Consider the following 20,480-nt stretch of genomic DNA (forward strand, 5'->3'; position numbering starts at 1 on the left):
CACAAATTGCTTCATCCGCACGTAGTGGAAGATCCATTTCCGTGGATGCATCTGCTACCTGCAGACGGCTCCGGCTTGAGGCATGCCCGCAGGTGCATACTGATGCAGTCGCAGAGTCAGGGACAAGGTCAGTCACAGGCCTCTCCACAGTGACCTGCACTGCCTCCGGCCCCTGAACCTGGACTGCACCAGTCACACCTACCTCATCACACCCGCTGGGCCCCATGTGCTGGGCTGATGTGGCTTCCTCCTCCTCCTCGTCCACCACCAACCTGGATAACTCCCTACCGTCTTCCGCATCGGATTGCTCCTGTGTGGTCTCACTTGTCCCTCCCACTGCCGAGGAGAACATGACCGACTACACCCTCTTGGGCCTTCCCTCAACACCTGCGGCCGTTGTTGCAGACACGGCACCAGTCTCCTCGCTCCCGGAAGATGTTGGTACCTGGGAGGATGACTGGGCCCTGCGTCTCTGCCTGGTGGAGGCATCCCTGCTGCGGTGCTCCACAGCGCCAACTCCGCCCTCTTCCTCCATCATTGCTGTGGATAGGGAGACATTGAATACACGCATCAGTGTACGGACCAAATGTCTGCTTGACACAAAGCAAATACACTTGAGTGGCACTGTCAAACGTCACAACCATCATCACCCTCCCCAACACACAGGTCAGTGCAAGCAACACACATGCATAAACATGCATGCCATGTGCAACAAACACTCACATCCATGTACAAGACACTGCGGGCACATAAGAAGAGGGGCTGAACCTCACATGCATCATGTACATCACATACACCCACATCACCTGACAGTCATGCATCAGGCCATGTAGACCTCTCGTCACAGTGCACTTGGGGACAACTGGGCCACATGAGGCAATCACGCATTGAGATGCTCATGTGTCATGCATCCATGGGGTTGGCCAGTCATACACTCACTACTCAGACACACGCACATGTACACCATGCATGTCCATGATGATGACATAAGCACCCATGTGTCACACCTCTCGCATGCCCCAGTGCAGACACAGATATGCAAACATGTGCACCTCGTTACATGCTGGTGCGCATCACGCATTTCAACACAGACACCATTGAAGTGGGTCACGCTTGAATGGACTCACATGCAGAACTGTCAAGGACATGCACACAGACATCTGTACAGGAGGCATGCCAGACATGAGGCCAAGGTGCACACTCCAGCCACACGTCAACATACACATGCACTATGGTGGACAAGAACACATGAACACTTACCAGTCAACTCCAGACGGAGCACCAAATCCAAGACATGGGCGTACAGTGCTGGGTCGATGCGCTCCAGGACCTGCATCTCATCGTTGGTCAACCACCCCGGCGCCTCGCTCAATCATCACCAGCCTTGAGGAGGCACTGAGCCTTGTTGAGGGTCCTGGACCTGAAGTCTTCCCAGTGCTTACGGACATGTCGGTAGTCGCGGGGTGCCACCCCCTCAGCGTAGATGGCAAGCACGATGTCTGCCCAGATCTTACTCCGTCCTTCCTTGTCGAGTCGCGATGGTCCAGGGAAGAGGGCATCATAATGCCCCAGGCCTTGCTCCACCAGGATGCCAACTTCTGTGGAAGAGAAGCTGACAGCCCTCAGCCTCTCTGCCGGGGGGTTGCCACTTGCCTCAGATGGATATGGGTCAGACATGGCAACCCCTGAGGCAGGTGTGGGTGGGCAGGTGTGGGTGGGCTGGGCTGTGGAGCGATGGAAGGGCAGTCAGGATTAGCAGAGGTGGTCAAAGCAACAGGATCACTGGCAATGGCTTCAGAGCAGGCACCAAAATGCAGGGCACGTGGGCAGCAGGCACACAGAGAGGGCTGGCAGCATCAGATGGCTCTAGGAGGCAGCTTGGGGCAGTTGGAGGTAGGTAAATGGCCTTGTGGGCAGGAGCGTGGGTCTTCCGTGTTCTTTCGCATGGCCAGGCAGAAACAGAGTGACTCTGCATGTGCAGAAACAGCGCGTTATCGTGTAGTCAGAGGAAAGGCCCTAAGCTCGTATGTTACGTGACACACGCTGGACGTTGGGCGTTGCCATTCAGTATGGGGTGAAAGTCAGCGTAGGACAACAGGTGAGACCGACGCATGAGATTCATATTTTTGTGGGTTCACACGCGAATTGTTCATTACTGTGGCAGTGCGTACTTCTTGTTTTGGCGGGGAGTTGCCTATGCGCACACACGCGTGTGTTTTTCTTCTTATTTTTGAGGCAGATGGTAAAGTCACGCATGCATTTTTCCCACTGTGGTTGCCCATGTGTGTCGTGTACCCCATTTTCGAGGTCATAGTAGCCTACGTGTTCCTCGCGTACGCATTTTTGTGTTGCTGGGTGCCACAGCGTACTGCAGGATGTTTTTTCAAGACATGTGGGCTACTGAGAGGTCACATTGTTTTTGGGGTGCCTGAGCATTGCGTAACCCGTTATTTTCCCCCCAGGGTTCACACACAGCCTTGCTGGAACACAGTGGTACGTTTTCCATCACGTACCCTGCCCCCTCACTCCAAATGCCCAGGACAATTGTTGTCTGCACCTCCCATTGTGCTAGTCCATCAGTGGCATGACTGGGAGGGCAACAAGTGGTAAGGGAGGCAAAGCTGGGTGACCTCCCAGAGGTGGCCACGGTGGGTGAGGTGGCCAGGCTGGCCAGAGTGGCCAAGGTGGGCAACGTGGCCAAGGTGGACAAGGTGGGCGACGTGTCCAGGGTGGTGCACAAGGGCAAGGTGTCCAGGCCCATGCAGGGATAGCCAAGCCCCCCACCCAAGCGGGTCAGGGAGATGCAGCTGCTGCTGACATCCCCAGCACCCGTCAGACCCGACATCTGCTGTCAAGAGCAGCCAGGGTGTGGAAGCTGCAGGGGCAGCTGCGACAACCACCACCCAGGCTCAGGGTCAGCCAGTCAGCCAGCCCAGACTGCAGTGGTCCCGGAAGAGGCACAGGGTGACTCAATGGCCCATTTCTGTGTCCAATCAGGGTCCGCACCACCTCACAAGAGGAAGAAGCGTGCTCTAGCGGTACAGGCTGGTACCCCAGACATGGCTCAGGAGTCCCACACGTGAAGGAAGAGGAGTTTCTGTGATGAGGAACTGGATGCACTTGTGGACTACCTGAGGGATCATGGCCGCAACATGCTGGTGCGGGCAGGGAGCACACATTCGCCTGCTCAGTGTAGGGCCCACTGGCAGTGCCTCGCGGACCGTATAAGTGCCTTGGGACATGAGAGGCGCACAGCAGATGATGTCGTTAAGCGTTGGAAATACCTCCGACGCGAGCGATAGACAAGCTGGCTGCAATTTTCACCTCTACTCTGGTGATTGGCAGTGGGACACCACCAGAGGGTGATGAACTCACTGCACATGAGGAGATCGCTGGTTATTTCATCGCAGTGGAGCACGTCCTAGGCATGGGAGACCTGCCAAATTATGAGGCAATGTCCGGTGAGTGGTGATGCGTGTGTGTCCAGGCCATATGTATGTTGCTTGGGTGATGTATTATGATTGTCTGCCAGTTCAGGCTACATTGACATGACTGCCATGTGTGACTCATGTGATGTTGGACTGATACGTGCTTGTTGTCATGCAGACTGCATACACACAAAGGCAATCCTCATCACCACACCTGCTCCCTCCTTCCATGACAATCTCTGTGCAGCCTCTCTTGGCCCTATTCTTGCTCCAACCTATGGTCGCGGATTGCCTGTGATGAACTTCCACTCAACACTCACCTTCCATCGTCACATGACTGACGTCTCTGTGAGGTCACCCTGCAAGCTGTTCCTCCTCAGAGGCATTCTTCCTTACCTCTCCATCCCCCAGCAGCTCACTGTCTCCATGGGACTGATGATTCCAATGGCGGACTACTGCAACGGGCTGTACCCGAATTTCTGTGAATAAACACTCTTCCCTCTGCAACTCTACCAGACCTGGACTGTGTGGAACGTCCTTTGGCCTTGGTGCAGGGTATCTCACTCGGACTGTGCGGATGGCACAGGCTCACAGTGGCTATGTGTGTTCATTCCTGGACCCTGTGCATTCCCAGCAAGTCCATATGGGCCCTGGCCAAGCAATTAATTCAACTCCATCTCCAGTATTTGCTTCCTTCTCATGGTATTTGATCATCCCTTTCCTGCTCACTCAGGGTCCGTTGCTCCTCATGGCCATTCGTTTGGGGTTCTCGTCTGTGTCGAAGCCTCCCTCTGGTACAGTCTCCCTGCCTCTATGCAACTGCTGTTGTAGCTTCTCCGGGTTTGAGGGCACTTCTGATGCTTCCTTATGTGTTGTACTTACTGTCCTCCTCTCCCCTGCTGTAGTCCCAGATGACTGAAAGAATGCAATTGACACCTGCCCACACTGTCTGCTACAACACGGTACTCTGAGCAACCATTTTGAGCCATGCACTGCCTCTAAGCCATCCCCCGCCTTGGGGTTGGGGTTTACTGTATCCCTACAACCCACTACCAACACTTTACACAGAATGACTGCACTTGCCATTACACTGGCATCAGTCCACGACATTCACAATACTGCCTTTGTGTTCTCAATGATAGTTGAGGTTGTACACATGTACTGCACTGCACCCACACACTTCTGAATCCTGTTCTCTCTTTCCACATGCCTATTCACTTGCGTGATGTCAAAGTGACCTGCCATTGATGAATCCATGTGCCTTCCTTCACTGTATTTCAACACCCTAGCGTTTTTGCAGCCCGTGACACGTGTGTTTTGTCATAGGGATTTCAATGAAATGTCAAATGACATGCATTGCACATGGCTCATAGACAGTAGTATTGAGCTTCCGTCTTCGTCTGGTTGACAGTTCAGGCATGTCTATGCTACGTGCCATCTGTGTGTTTGCATCTGTCATGTTTGTGGAAGGCCTATGCCACCAGGGACCCAGACCACGTCCAGCAACCCCTGAAGCAGGCATCAAGTTATCCTAAGCAAGCCCAACAACCCCTGCTAGGGGCTATTTGGGTCCAGTCCTGGCACCTATGGCGCCAGGCTCATATGGAGAGTCAGCCCTGGCGCCATAGGCGCCAGGCTCATAGATTAAAACTTACCTGATGCAGACCATGCTGCAAACTTACCTGATGCAGATCTCCAAGCCAAAAGAGGCTTGGAAGGGACTATTTTACTTAGGGACTATTTTTTACTCGGGCGGGGCTAGGGAGGAATACTTACCTGGGACTACTTTGGAGGCTATTTAAACCACGCCCGAAGAGCAGCACACGCTTCACGTTATTCTGCATCCAGCAGCGTAACGGTCACCGTGCCTGCAAGTCTGCATCCAGCCTTCTGCCACGCCCGCCTCGAGTTTGGAGCTCCTAGAAAAAGGGAGAAAGAAGGAGAAAAGGTCAGAACAATAGCAATACCTTTAATCCTTACCTGAATTCCCAATCCATCGCGCCTTCGAGCTGCAAGAAAGAAGTTATTTTATGCGCGTCGCCTCAACTGCTGCAGCGCCGCGCTGAACTCACCGGCCTTCGTGGCATCTTCACATCCCACTGCATCCTCCTGCATGTTCCCGCTGCACTCCGGCACCTAAGGAGAAGACAAGAACAGCAAGATGAGCCAAGGGAATACACAGAGGAATATTAGTTACCCCCCCATAGACTTACCTGATTTTACCACCGGGGGTACTATTCCTCTTCACGGGTCGGCGCAGCTTCCACTGCATCTTCGCTGAACCCCGGCCCCTAAGGAGAAACTAAAGGACAGCAAGGCGAAACAAAGGGACTAACAAGGGGAGCCCTCCTCACCACAATAGACTTACCTGATTTTACCGCCGGAGGTATTATTCCCCAAGACTTCATACTTTCTCTCATCGCCTGAATAAGGGAGAAAGCAACAGGTTGACATTATTTTATCGAACTGTGTTGGAAAATACAAATCCTTATCAGAATACTACCAGTTGCCACGAGGAACTCTTCATTAGGGTCAAGCTGCAACCTGCAAGGAATCGGACAACGGTGAAAGTCAGGCATTTGAACTCTTACGAACTTTATACTTACGGCATCTTGCCGGGAATCTCGGAGTCAAAATTGTCCTGGAACTCACCAATTCCTTCGAGCCAGTGCGCCCAATGCAGGATGGAGAGCTCATCTTATCAAAGCATCAGGTGAGACTATAAGAGGGGACATCAAAGGCGATCTGTGGGGAGAACAGTGGGGGTGGAGGGATTTACGCTCAACTCCACGGGTGGTTAATTCTCTTTTTCCATTTGCAGAAGAATATTCCTACGGGCCAAGCAAACCAAGCTAGGTGGGCCAGTCCAGTCCGTCATCTCGGCCCTACGCGTCACGTTGGTGGAGATCGCAGCTGTCCAGTTCCGATCGACGCCTCTGTGGGAGCCAGGTGAGCGTAACAGTAACATACTTGTGTGTGATGCAGGTGCTATGCACCATGCAGTACAAGTCTTATTTTGCCATTTCACACGCATCCATTTCTTCTTTCAGGCTTCGCTTCCATTTCAGTGACACTGTGTGCCTGAGTTTGTGTCATGTGTGACATGGCTGGTTCATGTGTTAGCTGTTAACATTGTGATACCTGTGTGTGTGGCCTATGCTGTTAACATGTGTGTTCATGTCTTCTTTTGATTTTCTGCAGGTGATGAGGCACTGGATGCAGTGGAGGAGGACATGGAGGAGGAGATGATGGAGGGGGTGATGTATTCAGAGCCCCAACCAGGCACCACTGGAGGCCGTGGTGTGGTGGCCCATGAAAATCCATTGGTGCTCCAGACCATCCTGGCCAGGGGTGTCTCTGAGGAGCCCTATGCCTCTGTGCAGAATCTGACATTGAACCCTCATTGCTGTCGCAGGTGAGTGATTCTGCTGTGGATGCTGTTCTGTCTGACACACCTGCAGGGGGGTAGACCCCTCACGGGGCCAGTCAGGGTTGGTTAGTCCGTCTGTAGTGGTTACAGATGCAGGGTCACGCTCCACACTATTTGCTCCTGTTCCTGGGGCAGCTAAGCAAGGGAGGAATGCAGTTCTGCAGCCACAGGCAGTGCCAGCGCAGCAAGGGCCAGGTATCCTTGGTCCCGACAGGTGTGGTGTCCGGCAACGCGATGGCCGTGTTCCACTCGGGAATACTATGTTGGAGAATTCCATGTATGCCATTGCACAGCAACAGGGGGCATCATGTGAGATGATGGCTCAGGGCATGGAAAGGGTGGCCAATCCCATTCTCCCCACTGAAAGGCAGATGGAGCTCTGTCACACATGCCGCTCGCACAGGCTGGACATGTTGGCCGGCAACAGGGACCGACGGGCTGAACTGGGGGCTCTGCGCACAGCCATAGCTGCACAGGCAGAGGCCCACAGGGATGCCCTGAAGGAAGAGAACACCTCCCTCAGATCTACTGTGGCTGCACTTGAGGTGGCCAGCAGTAGACGGGCAGAACAGCAGATGGAGTAGCTGACACACAACATCTCTGCTGATCTCTGTGCAACCCGGGAGGTCTTGCAGGCAGAACTCTGTGCTACACGTGAGGTGCTGCATGGGGACTTCCGTACCATCATTATGCAGAATCAGACCTTTGAGGCCTGCATGCTTCCTGCCATTGAGGAGCATACCAGGGCTATGCGTGGGTAGCCTCCCTTGCCACGCACACCTTCTAATGTTATACCAGAGGGTGCAGACAGTGGTGACAGCTCTCCCACTATAGGCTAACCGTGCAGCCCATGACCCCAATGAGGTTTTTTTATTTTTATTCTCAACATCCACGCTAGACCCCTCCCCCCCTGGTCCACCATGGGCATTTTTTTCTTTTTTTGTGATTTTTATATTTTTTGTCTATTGTGCATTCATGTAACGGTGTGTTGCTTTGTGTGGCAACCGAAGGCATCCACTGTCTGTTCCGGCAGGGCCCATACAGGCTTGTCTCATGTTAGTGTTTGTGGCTTGGGGTCCAGGCACATATGCCACTCCTGCTTGCCCTTTCCATGGGCTTGCAAGGAGGGCAGCGTGTGACAGTGACTTACACAGATGCATTGGGCTGCCGTCATTTATGTGGCCCGTCTGAAGTCCAACCTGTGTATACACCCCTAGTGGGGATTCATGATTGTTTGTCCAGTGCATGGTTAGCTTGCATTTGGGTTTGTATATTGGTAAATGGGCATTTTTTAATGTTATATCTTCATGTATTACCTGGCCTGTCTCCATTATTGATATCCTTCATGCTGTATGCGCTATCCTGCCCCCTTTAGCTAGCAGACACACTCAAGATGGAAGGGGTCCATGTGGTGGCTTTGTCACATTGAGGCACTTGTGCTATTGTGATTGGTCACTGTCTGACATTGTCACTGTTGGGTCCTGTGTTTATGATATGTTATGCTGGTAAATGTATGTTACTGTGTACGGTTTCATTTTTATGTGTCAGAGGGAATTGTTTCTGACCTATTTTCATTTGGCAATGCGCACTTTGTGACAGTTGTGTCATGTGTTGTGCATTTACTTTGGACATTTTACATTGCATGCCATGGTGTGGTTTGTTGGCCGGGTGACATGGGTTTTGGGAGGGTTTGGATGTGCTCTTTTGCATAGGGTTAGTGGCATACTGCATCTTGAATGTGTGCCTTTTGGTCAAACGAATTGTGTTGTTTTAAGTAGCTAGGGATGCACACAATGTAGCACTTCCAAAAACACATTCTCAGGGTGGTAAGGTTGTGACAGTTGACTGTTCCTTTGTCATCATCGATTGTCAACTGGAATGTGCCAGGCCTGTGTGCACTCTGCAGGGGTGGTATTTTAGGTGGAAAATTGTACCACAAGCTGGGTACGGGCAGCCTCGCCCTTTCCCCTTCCATGCGCAGCAGGCGTGCATGTGGTTGGGGATGTGGGGGCACCACCATGTCCACCAGTACACCCCACCGTGTTGCTACATTGTGCAGGACACATGCTGCCACAATGATCCTGCACACTACTGGTGGTGCATATAGTAGCTGTCCACCGGAGTGGTCAAGGGAGCGGAAGCGTGACTTTAGCACTCCGAATGTGCACTCCACTATGGCCCTGGTTGCAGTATGGGCTGCATTGTATCCTACCTGCGGTGGTGTTGTGGAGTTCTGTATTGGCGTCATCATGTAGGTGCTCAGAGAGTAGGCACTGTTCTCTGGGGAGGTGATAACGATTGTCATTAGTTGAGTTTGTATATTTGTCTGTGTGTGACATGCATGCATGTGCACAGGCATTTGTACTCACCAATGAGCCATGTGTTGCCATGCCTTTCAGCTTCCAGGTTGTGGTTTAGGGGTGACATTCTGAATATGAAACTATCATGGGTGGACCCTGGATAGTTGGCATAGACAGAGGTAATGATTCCCTTGGCATCACATACAACATGCACGTTGATGAAATGCCAGTGCTTGCAATTGCAATTGATGAGCTCAGTGGCCCTAGGTGGACTTAGGGCCACATGGGTGCAATCAATGGCACCAAGCACTTTGGGGAAGTGTGCCAACCCAGAAAAGTCATGGACAACGACCTGCCTTTCTGCAGGTGTTCTGGGCATGTATATGTGCCTGCGCACTTAGGGGCGTGCAGTCATGATTGTCAACACATGGTGTGGGCAGCATGACTGCGTGGGCTGTGAGACGCCCCCAACTATGGCACTTGTCTGCTGAAATTACCCAGTGGCCAAAAAATTCAGTACATTGAGCACCTTTTCCAAGGGGCTCAGTGCTTGGGAGCAAAGGGTGGGTGATGTGAGATCATCCTCCCACTCAGTGACCAGGTCTAGGATGATATGAGGTGGAAACCTATACCTGCCATAGACCTGGTCATCAGGCATCCCAAAAAGACTGGTCCTGGGTAAAAAAAAGTGGGCCCTGCGGTGTCCCACGATCACTGCTGCAAGAAATGGTATATTCATTGTAGCTGTATACGCGTGTTTGCTGTTTGCACGCACTTTTATGCATTGGTTTTGGTGCGCGGGGGCGCTTACGGCAGCTTTCGCATGGCATATGTGTTTCCAGGTTTGCGGGTCTTTTGCCGTGCGCCAGTGTGCCCTGTTCGATTCCATACTATGTGTTGTTAGCATGTGTGTGGGCGTTGCGAGGATTTTACTGCAGTGCTTCCCCCGTAACGCCCACATTTATGCGTGTTGTTCCCTATTCCACGTGTTCCGCCCTCTTTTTAGGTGTGTGCGCTGGACGGTGGGCGCCTTCGCTGGGCGTATCGCTTTAGGCGTTCGTGGTGCTTCAGTGATGTGTTCAACCCACGAGGATTCAACGCAGGTCTCAGGTAAGCCACGCTTAATGTGTTCCACGAATAAGTAAACGGGCGCTTGCGCACATTTTGCATGTGTGCGCCCCGTTTTGGTGCACATTTATTCCATGTATCACCACGTAAGACTAACTATTACCCATGGATTGGGATAGCTTGTTTCTAAAAAGTATGGCTTTTTTCTAGCCTTAGACAGTGTGCATGGGACGGGAGTTCCCCCCTTTTGGGAACTTTGTTAGCTTGTATTAGTTACTAGCTCTGCCAGGTGCATTTCCGCATGATTTTAGTTGTTTCTTTTTTGTTACTTTCATTTTCTTTTTGGATGGAATTCATATAATTGTTTATGTTACCCTGATAATCTTACCACTGTTTTCCGCTTGTACGGTACCATGCCCCATTGCCCTTCAGGGCCAGGGTGTTTTTTAGGAAATGCTTTAACGAAACTAACAGAATGCAACTCGGGGAGATCTCAGAAGGGCAGTTTAATTGGAAGGGAGAACAGAGGGGCTAAGGCAGCAGGGTGGCAGAGCAGGTAAATTGGCAGTCAACGTAGGATGTTGGAAACGGGATGTGATCTATAAAAAGCGTTAGAACATTATGTACCTAAAGCCTGCTAAATTATTCACCTCATACTGCAGACATAGCTGGTTCCATTATAGCTCAGTGATCTGTAGTAACACTTTGTCTTTCATTAATTATTGATAACATATTTTTTAGGATCATACTAGTGGTAGAGTGGATGACGTTTTTTGGAAAGGGGGCACAAAGCTGTTGTTCGAGCTTGAAACACAAGAGTGCATCCCTCATTTCCAAATCTAGAAACCATAAACCTAGCCACCTGACTATGAACGCTTTATAGCTTTTAGCAAACACTCTAATATTCATCTCTTCCCCCTCTCGTTCATCTGCTGTAATTTTACAAGGGATACCCTTACTCTCTCCCCTCCTCATAGAAATTGACTTACTCTATTTTTGCTGTTCCTGCAAAATTGAATATGGATTAAAGAGGCACCATTGCTCCAGTTGTGAGTTAACCCTTTCAATCCCATATTCTAAATGTAGTGTAATTATTTTATTCAATGTACCTAGGTATTTGTTGTGGCTGCTGGACCATTTAGCTTACCCAGAGGAAACGTTTCACATTTTATTCATCTGGTCTGGGACATAACCCCTGTTTGTTCATATCAAGATGTTAACCTCATAAGTGGGACACTTCTGTAGCAGTGGTGGAGATACCTGAGAGAAAGGTTTCATGCTCTGATGTAAACAGTAAAATATTTCTATTTTAGCTGCTAGATTCCTCTCAAGCTCTTCATGGGTAATACCCCTGAAAGCCCAATGTGCACTGAGCCTATCCAGCAATGGGCCCATAGCTAACACAAATAACTGTGGTGACAGAGGGCATCTCCATATCACACCCTTCCCTAGCACGAGGCATTGTGATTAAACACTATTAACATGTATATGTGCCATAATTGTCGGGTACAGTACACAGACTGTGTTAATAAAGGTCATATAGATTACATCCGTCCCAAAGTCTTTGACATACATTCTCACTCATATCATGTTAAAGGCTTTTTCAGCATCAAGAGCTGCCGTGATCATTCTTGCTGTGAATTTCCTGACAATCTTAGAATTTTACAAAATAAACTTGTGTTTGCGGCAAATTTTTCTTGTCCTCCTCCACCCTTTGCTTTCTAATACCTTTGTCAGTTTTGGAATTACTGAATGACTAAACATTCTTAAAAGCTGACACATGATTCCATCTGAGCCTGGTGAGTTCCTAGTCTTGGCAGAAACATGGGTGGTTTGACCTCCCAGTAAAGGGCCACACACAAATATCATACTTCCGAGTTTGGGGCCTTTCAGTACCTTCAAAGAATTTCTTTAATCCTTCTCCGCTTTGTCACCATCAGAGGCATTTAAACATTTTGATAAATACGTATATTCTTGATTCATATCTGCATTGTCAGTACGTTTCAGGCCCATATTGTCCCTAATACTAGACAACCTGCACTACTTTGTGTCATTCGAAGCTTCCCTGCTCTATCAAATTTAAATAGTAGTTTGGAGTACTGCATACATGCATTTAGCATGCGTTGGTTATTAAATTCAATTTCAGTTTTTTATGAATTTACACACTGACTCATCAGCATTATCAAGTCTTGAATTTGTGTCAGGAGTCTTAATCTTGGCTTCAGTACTGTTTGTGTCTAGGCTACATGGAAAATTACTTCACATGCTCAAACAAGCACCGTAACCCTTTTTTGACACTAGTGACTGAAGATTCAATTATCAGAATAGTAAAAAGCTTCAGGAGATCACTGGCTAGTGTGAAGAATCCTATGGATCCCTCACTAAAACCCTGCCTAAAGTCTCCTCCCAGGTGGCTGGGGAAAGGCAGACGCTTTCTTATCCCGACCTTGGAGGTGGTGTACTGCAGGAGGATCACTTGGGAGGAGACAGAGCCCAGAGTAGTGAGGAGAGTACGTGGGAGGAAACACAGTATTTTTCCACTGAAAGGAAGTGTCTTTCTGGATTGCCAAAACAGGTAATTGAATATTTGCATTATAGTATGCCTAACCCACATGTAAGATCTGTGACCCAGGGCACAAACTCTATTAAATCTGACATAGACCTGTCAACAGAAAGATCTTTTCAAAATAAATACCTTCCATACTCCATATGGTATAATGTAAAAGGATCTAGAGAAAATGCCTTAAATCAGATGTCTTCCTCTGCAACAATTGATTTTGACAGTCCATCTTCTAATATGTCTAAGGGAAGTAGAGCTGCCTTTACAATATATTCAATTGAGGAAAGAAACACCTTTGTTGAGAAGGACTACAAGTCCCAGCATCCCGCAAGTACTGGGGTGAGGACGAGGGTTGAAGAGGCAGGCGCAGCTGTAGGCAGGCAATTAAGCCTAATAGCCCTCACCTGAAGGAACCTGGGAGGCATAAAAGGCCCCCTCAGGTGCAGGCAATAGGAAGGAGTGGAAGGAGCTGGACCTGTAACTGGAATAGGAACAGTGGCAGTAGCAGCAGAAGGAAGAAGGCACGAGGCTGGCAAAGCAAGCAGAAGTGAGAGAACAAGAGGGTTACCAGAACATAGAGACAGCAGATTTCACATGCATGTTCTGAGAGAGTCCTGTACCCAAACTCCGAAGTGCAGAGGCGGTGCAGCGGAAGGCATGAAGAAGAGCTGTTCTTTTCCCAAGTGAGAATGATTGCTGTGGTTGCTGAGCAGCAGACGTGCTGGAGACAGAGGCAAGAAACAGTTGTCAAGCTGTGGGTCTCAGGAGGAAGAGGCGCTCCCTAACTGTTTAGCAAGACTGAAGACACCTTTACAGAAGGAGGGTGTGGGTCCCTAGTGAGCCAGAAGCAGTAGAAGTTGTGGCAGAAGTCGGGAAAGCAGTGTGCCCCGAAGAGCAAGTGTCAGAGAAGCCGGTGAGTGAAGCACATCATTCTTATACATTGCGCAAGTATTGCCGGCAACAGTACCCAGATACCTGTTAACTCGTGTAACATTTAAAGCCAGTAGAAGTGTTTCATTGAAATCGATATGCCTGAACAATGGAAATGTAGCACTTGTGTATAATGTGAAAGATCTTTAACCCACATGAGAAGCTAACATTGTTTAAAACCATTGTTCACATGTTAAAAGACTGCTACTGCATGAAGGAGTGGCCGTGTGTGCCTAATTACGGAGAGGGAACGCTGTGGAAACAATTACCAAATACCTAACCTTGGCAATACATTTATTGAAACCTTTAACTTGTGAAAACTGCATGAAGGAGGGGTCGCGTGTCCATAATTAAGGAGAGGGTGCTGTGAAAACCATTACCAAATACCTAAAAACCTTTAACTTGTGAAAACTACATAAAAGAGTGCTTGCATGTGCCTAATTGTGATTCCCAAAAGAGGACTGGACTCTATCCTTCACTTTCATTTGGGGATATAATTCAATACAAGTCTTTAATCATTGACAAATATGTTAATAAGTAGTCACATGTGCCTAATTGTGACTTCTAAAGAAAGACTAAAATCTATTCTTTCCTTTAACACAGCACACTTTTCATTTCTAACAAGTACAAGTCTACAAACTATTGAAGAAGAGAACAAGCATTGCTGATGCCAAGAGTTTCCCCCTTTTGATAGTAAAACTAAACCTTTCTCAAAGTTGGAAAGCAATCTAACTATACTGTGTAGTTAACAACAGTTAATTGGCCTAAGATACAAGTGTGCAAGCATTACCTGAAGCTAAGAGAGTGGGGTCAAGCGTTTTGGGTAATTAATTGGGACAGGCAGAAAGCTAAAGTTGATGAAGGGAAACTGGCTGCTTGTAAAGACTATTCTGAAGTTGACACAACCTGTAGTGCCAGAGACTGTGGTGGCCAGAGGGAAGTGAGTCTTAAAGGCACAGTCAGGTTGTCATTGAGGCAGAAATACAAGAGAGGCAAATAAACTGCCCCTTTTGGAATATAGATATTAAGAGGAAGAGTGCCTTTCCTACCTGAAGAGGTTGAAGTACTTTAAACTACATCTTGTCGAAGCCTTTACAAATCACTGAAGCTGTGGTAGTAGTTCAAAGTGCTGAGGCAGTGGTGGTATATCAGGTTGTCAGTGGATGCGACATTGTAGTAGTCCAAACCAAGTAGAATATTATGGGAACAATGGTTAAGCTTCTCAAAGTAAATCAAATATAAGTGAGGTTGTTGAAGTGGAAGCAGCAGCACTGAGAAGGCATCCTGACAAATGTACCATTGTGAAGTCTAAAACTCTAACCAAGAGAATATTAACTGTTAACCAAGATGTGTATATAACTGTCAGTTGTGGATATTGCATTTGTTTTTTTTTACTGTGGCAAGTCTTTTTTGGAAACAGTGACAAAGCATTGTGGTTGAGATCACCATTGGTGCTATTTGGTGGCAGTGGAAAGGGATATTTCAGCAAGGAGAAGAGATTTGCTATAATTGGAACCTAGGGTAACAAACCTTTGCATTTCAGGAACTGATTTGAGACATTTCCTTCTTTGGTTGAACATTAACAGAACTGACTTTGAATCCTGGGGAAGGGAAATCACCCAGGAATTAGAAGGTTATTCAAAGACTGTGAATGGTGCTCATGTTATGTTTTATTGCTGAATATTTACTTTGTGTATTTGTTGCCTAGTGTGAGGGCCAGTTATTCTGTGTTAGTGTCCCCCCTTAGCTTTGGTTAGTCAGTGAAATCCTCAGGATATATATTTAATAAACTAGTGTAAAAGCATACCATCTCAGTTGTCGATTAAACTGTCAACATAAAGAGCATTTATACAATAGAGTGTGCATAAGTTACATTTAGATGCCCAATCAAGTTTACAACTTCTCAAAACAAAGACCTAAACAACATATTTTAGCTTTAGGAGCAAAATATACAGTGTAACGTTTGAGGGTTTAAATCAAATAATCCTATGCGTTTCCAGACCTATGTCCCATCTTCAGGGAAAAAACCGTAGAACTTCTTATAATGTAAACAACAACAAAATATTTAGCCAAAATCTAATCACCAAATCAAAAATTCTAAATATGGAGGCATGATTAATTATTCCCAAACTATGGGCGTCATTCCGAGTAGGGCAGTAAGGGATACCGGGCACGGGTAAGGAGACCTTTGCCGGTAATCCCTTACCGCCCTACTACGAGGTCCCTTAGCGGGTCCCTTTCTTAACGCCTGGTCTGACCAGGTGTTAAGGACGGGACCCGTTAAGGGACCTGGGCGCAAATAACGGGCTTGGCATAAGCCGGCCCGTTATTTGCACCCTCCACATTCCCATTGAGCCCTATGGGGGCTCAAATGGGAATGGGGAATGGTTTGGCGAATTGGGACTTACCGGTCCCACCAAGGTCTGACTAGACCAGTAAGTCCCCATTGCACCAAACGGGACACGGTACCGTTATTGGTGGCAGTCATGGCACAAATAGTGCCATGACTACCACCAACCTCAGAATGAGGCCCTATGTCCGAATAGAGAGTCATCCAATTTCCAAAAGGATACCTACCAAAGTAAAGTACAGAAATAGTATACACAGGTCACCAGGCGAGAGAGCCTATGTGAAAAAAAGAGTAAAACCTAAAAGGCAAAGAATACTGCAATCACTGGTGTAGAAAAATAAACACTCCATTATACTTGATTCTCCTGTAAAGCCTAATCAAAACCAGCTGTGATGTATCAGGTTATGGAGAGCCTGCAGAACTATAAAAGAAACCAGTATAAACAATCCATCAAAACGAGAACATTGCACACACACCTAATGTGAAGAAAAGCATATTGCAATGTACCTGATTGTGATTCAAAACCCACTCTGGGTCAATGCCTACGCAAGCATAAGTAGAAAAACCGATGTAACCAAGCAAAAAACGATCAACATCTGAATAAATAAATCAGCTTCAGTTCTGAACACATCCTGCCGAAACAAGAGTACTAACAGAGTTGCTGGAGAGCAGTGGTAAACCCGTCCTGCAGCCGATGCACTTGATTGAGCGCCTGCTGCAGAAGATGAGGCGGGCGCCCAATCATGACGTTCACACAAGGCATGCAGGCGAGGAAAACATACAGAATAGTGTATGCAAGCAGAGCGCCATAGTGGAAAAGAAACAATTTGAAGTGAACCAAAGCACTATGCAGGTAAAAACACCTAGAAAGGTGGGAGAAACTGTACATAGCACTATGTTAGTGAGTCAAAGAAACCTGCCAATCAGGTAGACGACAATATAAAGCACACCCTAGTCCAAAATATAATCAAAATAATTTCAGAAAAATTAAGTAAAATTTGTAAAAAGACCCAAAAAGGAATAGAAACAGATGATCTAAATAAAGTAATACACAGGAAAAAGGAATTATCATAGCAACAGGATACAAACAAACGTAATAAAATGCAATAACCAATCAAACACCACAGCGACCAGCAATGCAAGGTGTCATCTCATAACCATGTTTTCAGTAGAGCTCACATTGCCACTAATATAAAGACAGTTCAGTTCAGGGAAAGCAATTTAGATCAAATTCCACGTTCATCCCTTTTGGATTCAATGCAGAGCGAGCATTGATCCACTGAAGCTCTCTTTGGTGTAATAACTTTACAGCATCGCATTGTCTTCTTGGACAGGTCACTTGCTCCAAGATGAGAAACTGTTGCTGTGCAATAGTATGTTGCTTTTTCTTGAAGTGGAGCACCACTGGAGAGTGTGGATTTTGAGTGTGAATTTAAGACTTGTGTTCTGTCCATCGTTGTTTGGTTTTCTTAGTGGTTAAACCCACATGGGCATCTTAGGGCATACACAACATTAGTAGAGTCACAAGTACAACAAGATTTCAAAAGGATGTTCTGTACCGTATAGGGATGGTTAAAAGAAGACCCCTTAATCACATTATTGCAATGTTGGCATGAATGGTAAGGGAAGATGCCAACTTTAGGGATTTGGGTTTAACTGTACTCTGACATTCAGCAGGCACTAAAACATTGCGTATGGAGGATTTATTCCTACAAGCAAAAACAGGCAAGTCTGAAAACAAATCACTTGTGGCGCTGTCATGTTGTAAAATAGGCCGCTGTTTAGTAACCTGGAATAGTCATATCATGTATTTCCTTATATACTCTTTCAGTACAAAGCAATATGAAAGGGGAAAGGGACATATATCACCAATGAGGGTTCCTGGTTGCTCTGCACAAAATAAAAGCCCATTTTGGGAACATAAGAATGACTACAGATGTTTATGTTTGGGAAATATGTCTGTGATGAGAGGGCTGGATGCTGGAATGACCAAGTAGTTCATGCACACTGGGCTTGATGCGCATTTACATTTTCACAACACTCACCCTAGCAGTAATGCGGTTTGTGGAATGTTTCCTCTACCTAGGCTGAATTTCAGACGAGAGGGTACTCGGAGGAGAAGCTGTCTCCACAGCCAACCCTAGAGAATTATCCATCAGAAGGATCACATGAAAATGGATTTGCAGTATTTCTGGTTCTGTTAGATGGAGTTGGAATGTTTTAATCTGTTAGAAGTAACTAGATGTACTTTAAGCTAAATTCCTAATTTTCACTTAAAGCTTTAAACGTAATAACAACCAATGTGCACAGATCTTCCCCAGCACCATCTTGCCCCATAATGTGCCTGGAATAATCGTGAATCTATGTAACTTGTGAATGTGGGCCATTGTTTTTGTTGTTGGCCACCTTTATTTGAGGACCACTTTTTTTGGCTACCCGGACTTATTTCTTGTCCCAGTCCTTCCCTGTCTGGGGCCGTTGACTTTGCTGAAGAAATAACATCATGCAAATGGGAAAATACAAATAGAGAGTAAATCAGTTGTCCCATGTAAACCTGTCTTTGTGATTGAATTCTAGGATAAGGAAGGAGGCTTCATGGTGCGAGACTCCAGCCAGCTGGGCCTGTACACAGTGTCCCTGTACACAAAGTTCAAAGGGTGAGTTCCTCTTCTGATTTGCATTTGATTTTCTTAAAGCACCCGCCTATGCTCACAGTTCCGCCCCTAGGGCCCTTGTTCCTGCACAAAACAAAGAACTAGTCACGTCACGTGCCTGGCCCTGTTCCTTCATTTCTTTCAAGCATTCAGCGAATGCAAATGACCAGCCACAACCGCCGTACCTCAGACTGCTGTGCAGCACTGCACACATACATGGGCACGATATATGTTATCAAAAGCTATTCCTTCACAACATGAGCTTGCTGTGCTCACCAGTATTCATACATGTTGTATAATAATGTCAAGTCCGGTGCATCTTCTGTACAAATACACTTTGTTTATTGTGCTGATTTGTACAGCGCCACACAGAGTAAGGAGCCGCTTCTCAGCACTGGCGGAAGGAAGGGGTGTGTGCGGTAGAGGGGAGGCCATGGTAATGGAACAAATAATTTGGAGCACGGGGTTCAGTGCTGAAGCTTGGTAAGTGTGCGAGACTGTGGGATATTGGGGGCGCACAGGTCATTCACCTGAGAGGCCACACCCTAAATATTGGGGAGGTGGATCCTGGTAGCCGAGGCTAGAGCCGGAAGATGAGGATGGGAAAGCTTAGATGAATAGGAGGGTTATTAGACAGTACATGAGTTTTTCAATGCGTTGAAATCAATATAGAACAGTCCTCTACAACCCTGTTACATTAACAGGTGCATGTATATCTAATCTATCAGGGTCCACAACCAGTTTGAAAAGTACTTACTATATTTAGGTTGTAGATTTATGCATCTTTAAAAAACCTCCCCAGAGCAGATATATTAACCACAAACAAGTGGCAGTCAAATGCCCTCACTTTCTGTTACACTGCTTTTCCCCATCCGCCCCCTTGGGCATTTGGTCAGGACCTAGAATGCGGCCCAGGGGCTTAGCTTCAAACAGTCCCAGCTCCCTTCTCTCTCTCTGCCTCTCTCTATCCCTCTCCCTGTGTCTCTCTCTATCCCTCTCTCTCCTCGGGATCCCCTCCTGACCAGGGCCTGGAAAGCAGCACTCTGGCTCAGCTCTGAACGCCCCTCGCCCTCCTTCGTTTCCCACTTTCTCCTCCCTGCCCTCTTTCCCCCACTGCACTCGTGTTAGCACTTAGCATGTAGCATATTGTAAGAGACGAACAAACACATAAATATTCACTAAGATACGGGACTACGGCCTATGCTATTTAGTATTTTCCAGAACGTTTGTTGTAATACACAATTCACTTGAGATATCAAAAAACGTGCAGTGCAATTACGTTGCTTCATGATTTTATGATCATGGTGGGGTGGGAGAGGGGATGGCAGAGAATAACGTTAGCTTATGAAAAGTAAGAGAGACGGTTTTCGCTTGCACATCAGAGCGTAGCTCAGGATTGTACAATTCCAGGACTCCAGGGCCCGATTCATGTTGGATATTCAAGATAACCCTCAAAATATTCATGAGATACATTTGCATACAATGAATATTAATGAGGGATGGCTTGAAAACTCGTCAGGTTTCTGGCCCTGGATGCCTGGAGTTGGACAACCCTGTCTACCTTCTGGGAAGCCCTTGGGCGAACCAATGTTTTGGTGGGGCGCAGGTGTTCACTAGGTCTCGCAGCTTACGTTTTGCATTATGCAGTCTAGTCCAGCGAGTGTCTTGGGTGTGTAAGAGTGTGCAGCCGTGCAAATGTGCTAGATGAGTCTTGAAGGTCTCTGCGCAGTGGGGTCTAGATTTGTATGTGCTTGTGGCTG

General features: G+C 47.4%; 1 protein-coding gene across 4 annotated transcripts in view; it reads left to right on the forward strand.

The window, feature by feature from the left end:
* TEC (tec protein tyrosine kinase) overlaps positions 1–20,480 on the forward strand; it is an 837,667-nt gene that overhangs the window by 605,030 nt on the left and 212,157 nt on the right. For all 4 annotated transcript variants that reach the window (XM_069631701.1, XM_069631702.1, XM_069631700.1 and 1 more), the window contains one exon: positions 18,644–18,723. In XM_069631701.1, coding sequence (XP_069487802.1) covers positions 18,644–18,723 — 80 coding nt within the window. The remainder of the gene's footprint in view (positions 1–18,643; positions 18,724–20,480) is intronic.

This window comes from Ambystoma mexicanum, chromosome 6q (genome assembly GCF_040938575.1).
Source record: "Ambystoma mexicanum isolate Mex_15411 chromosome 6q, UKY_AmexF1_1, whole genome shotgun sequence".
Lineage (NCBI taxonomy): Eukaryota > Metazoa > Chordata > Amphibia > Caudata > Ambystomatidae > Ambystoma > Ambystoma mexicanum.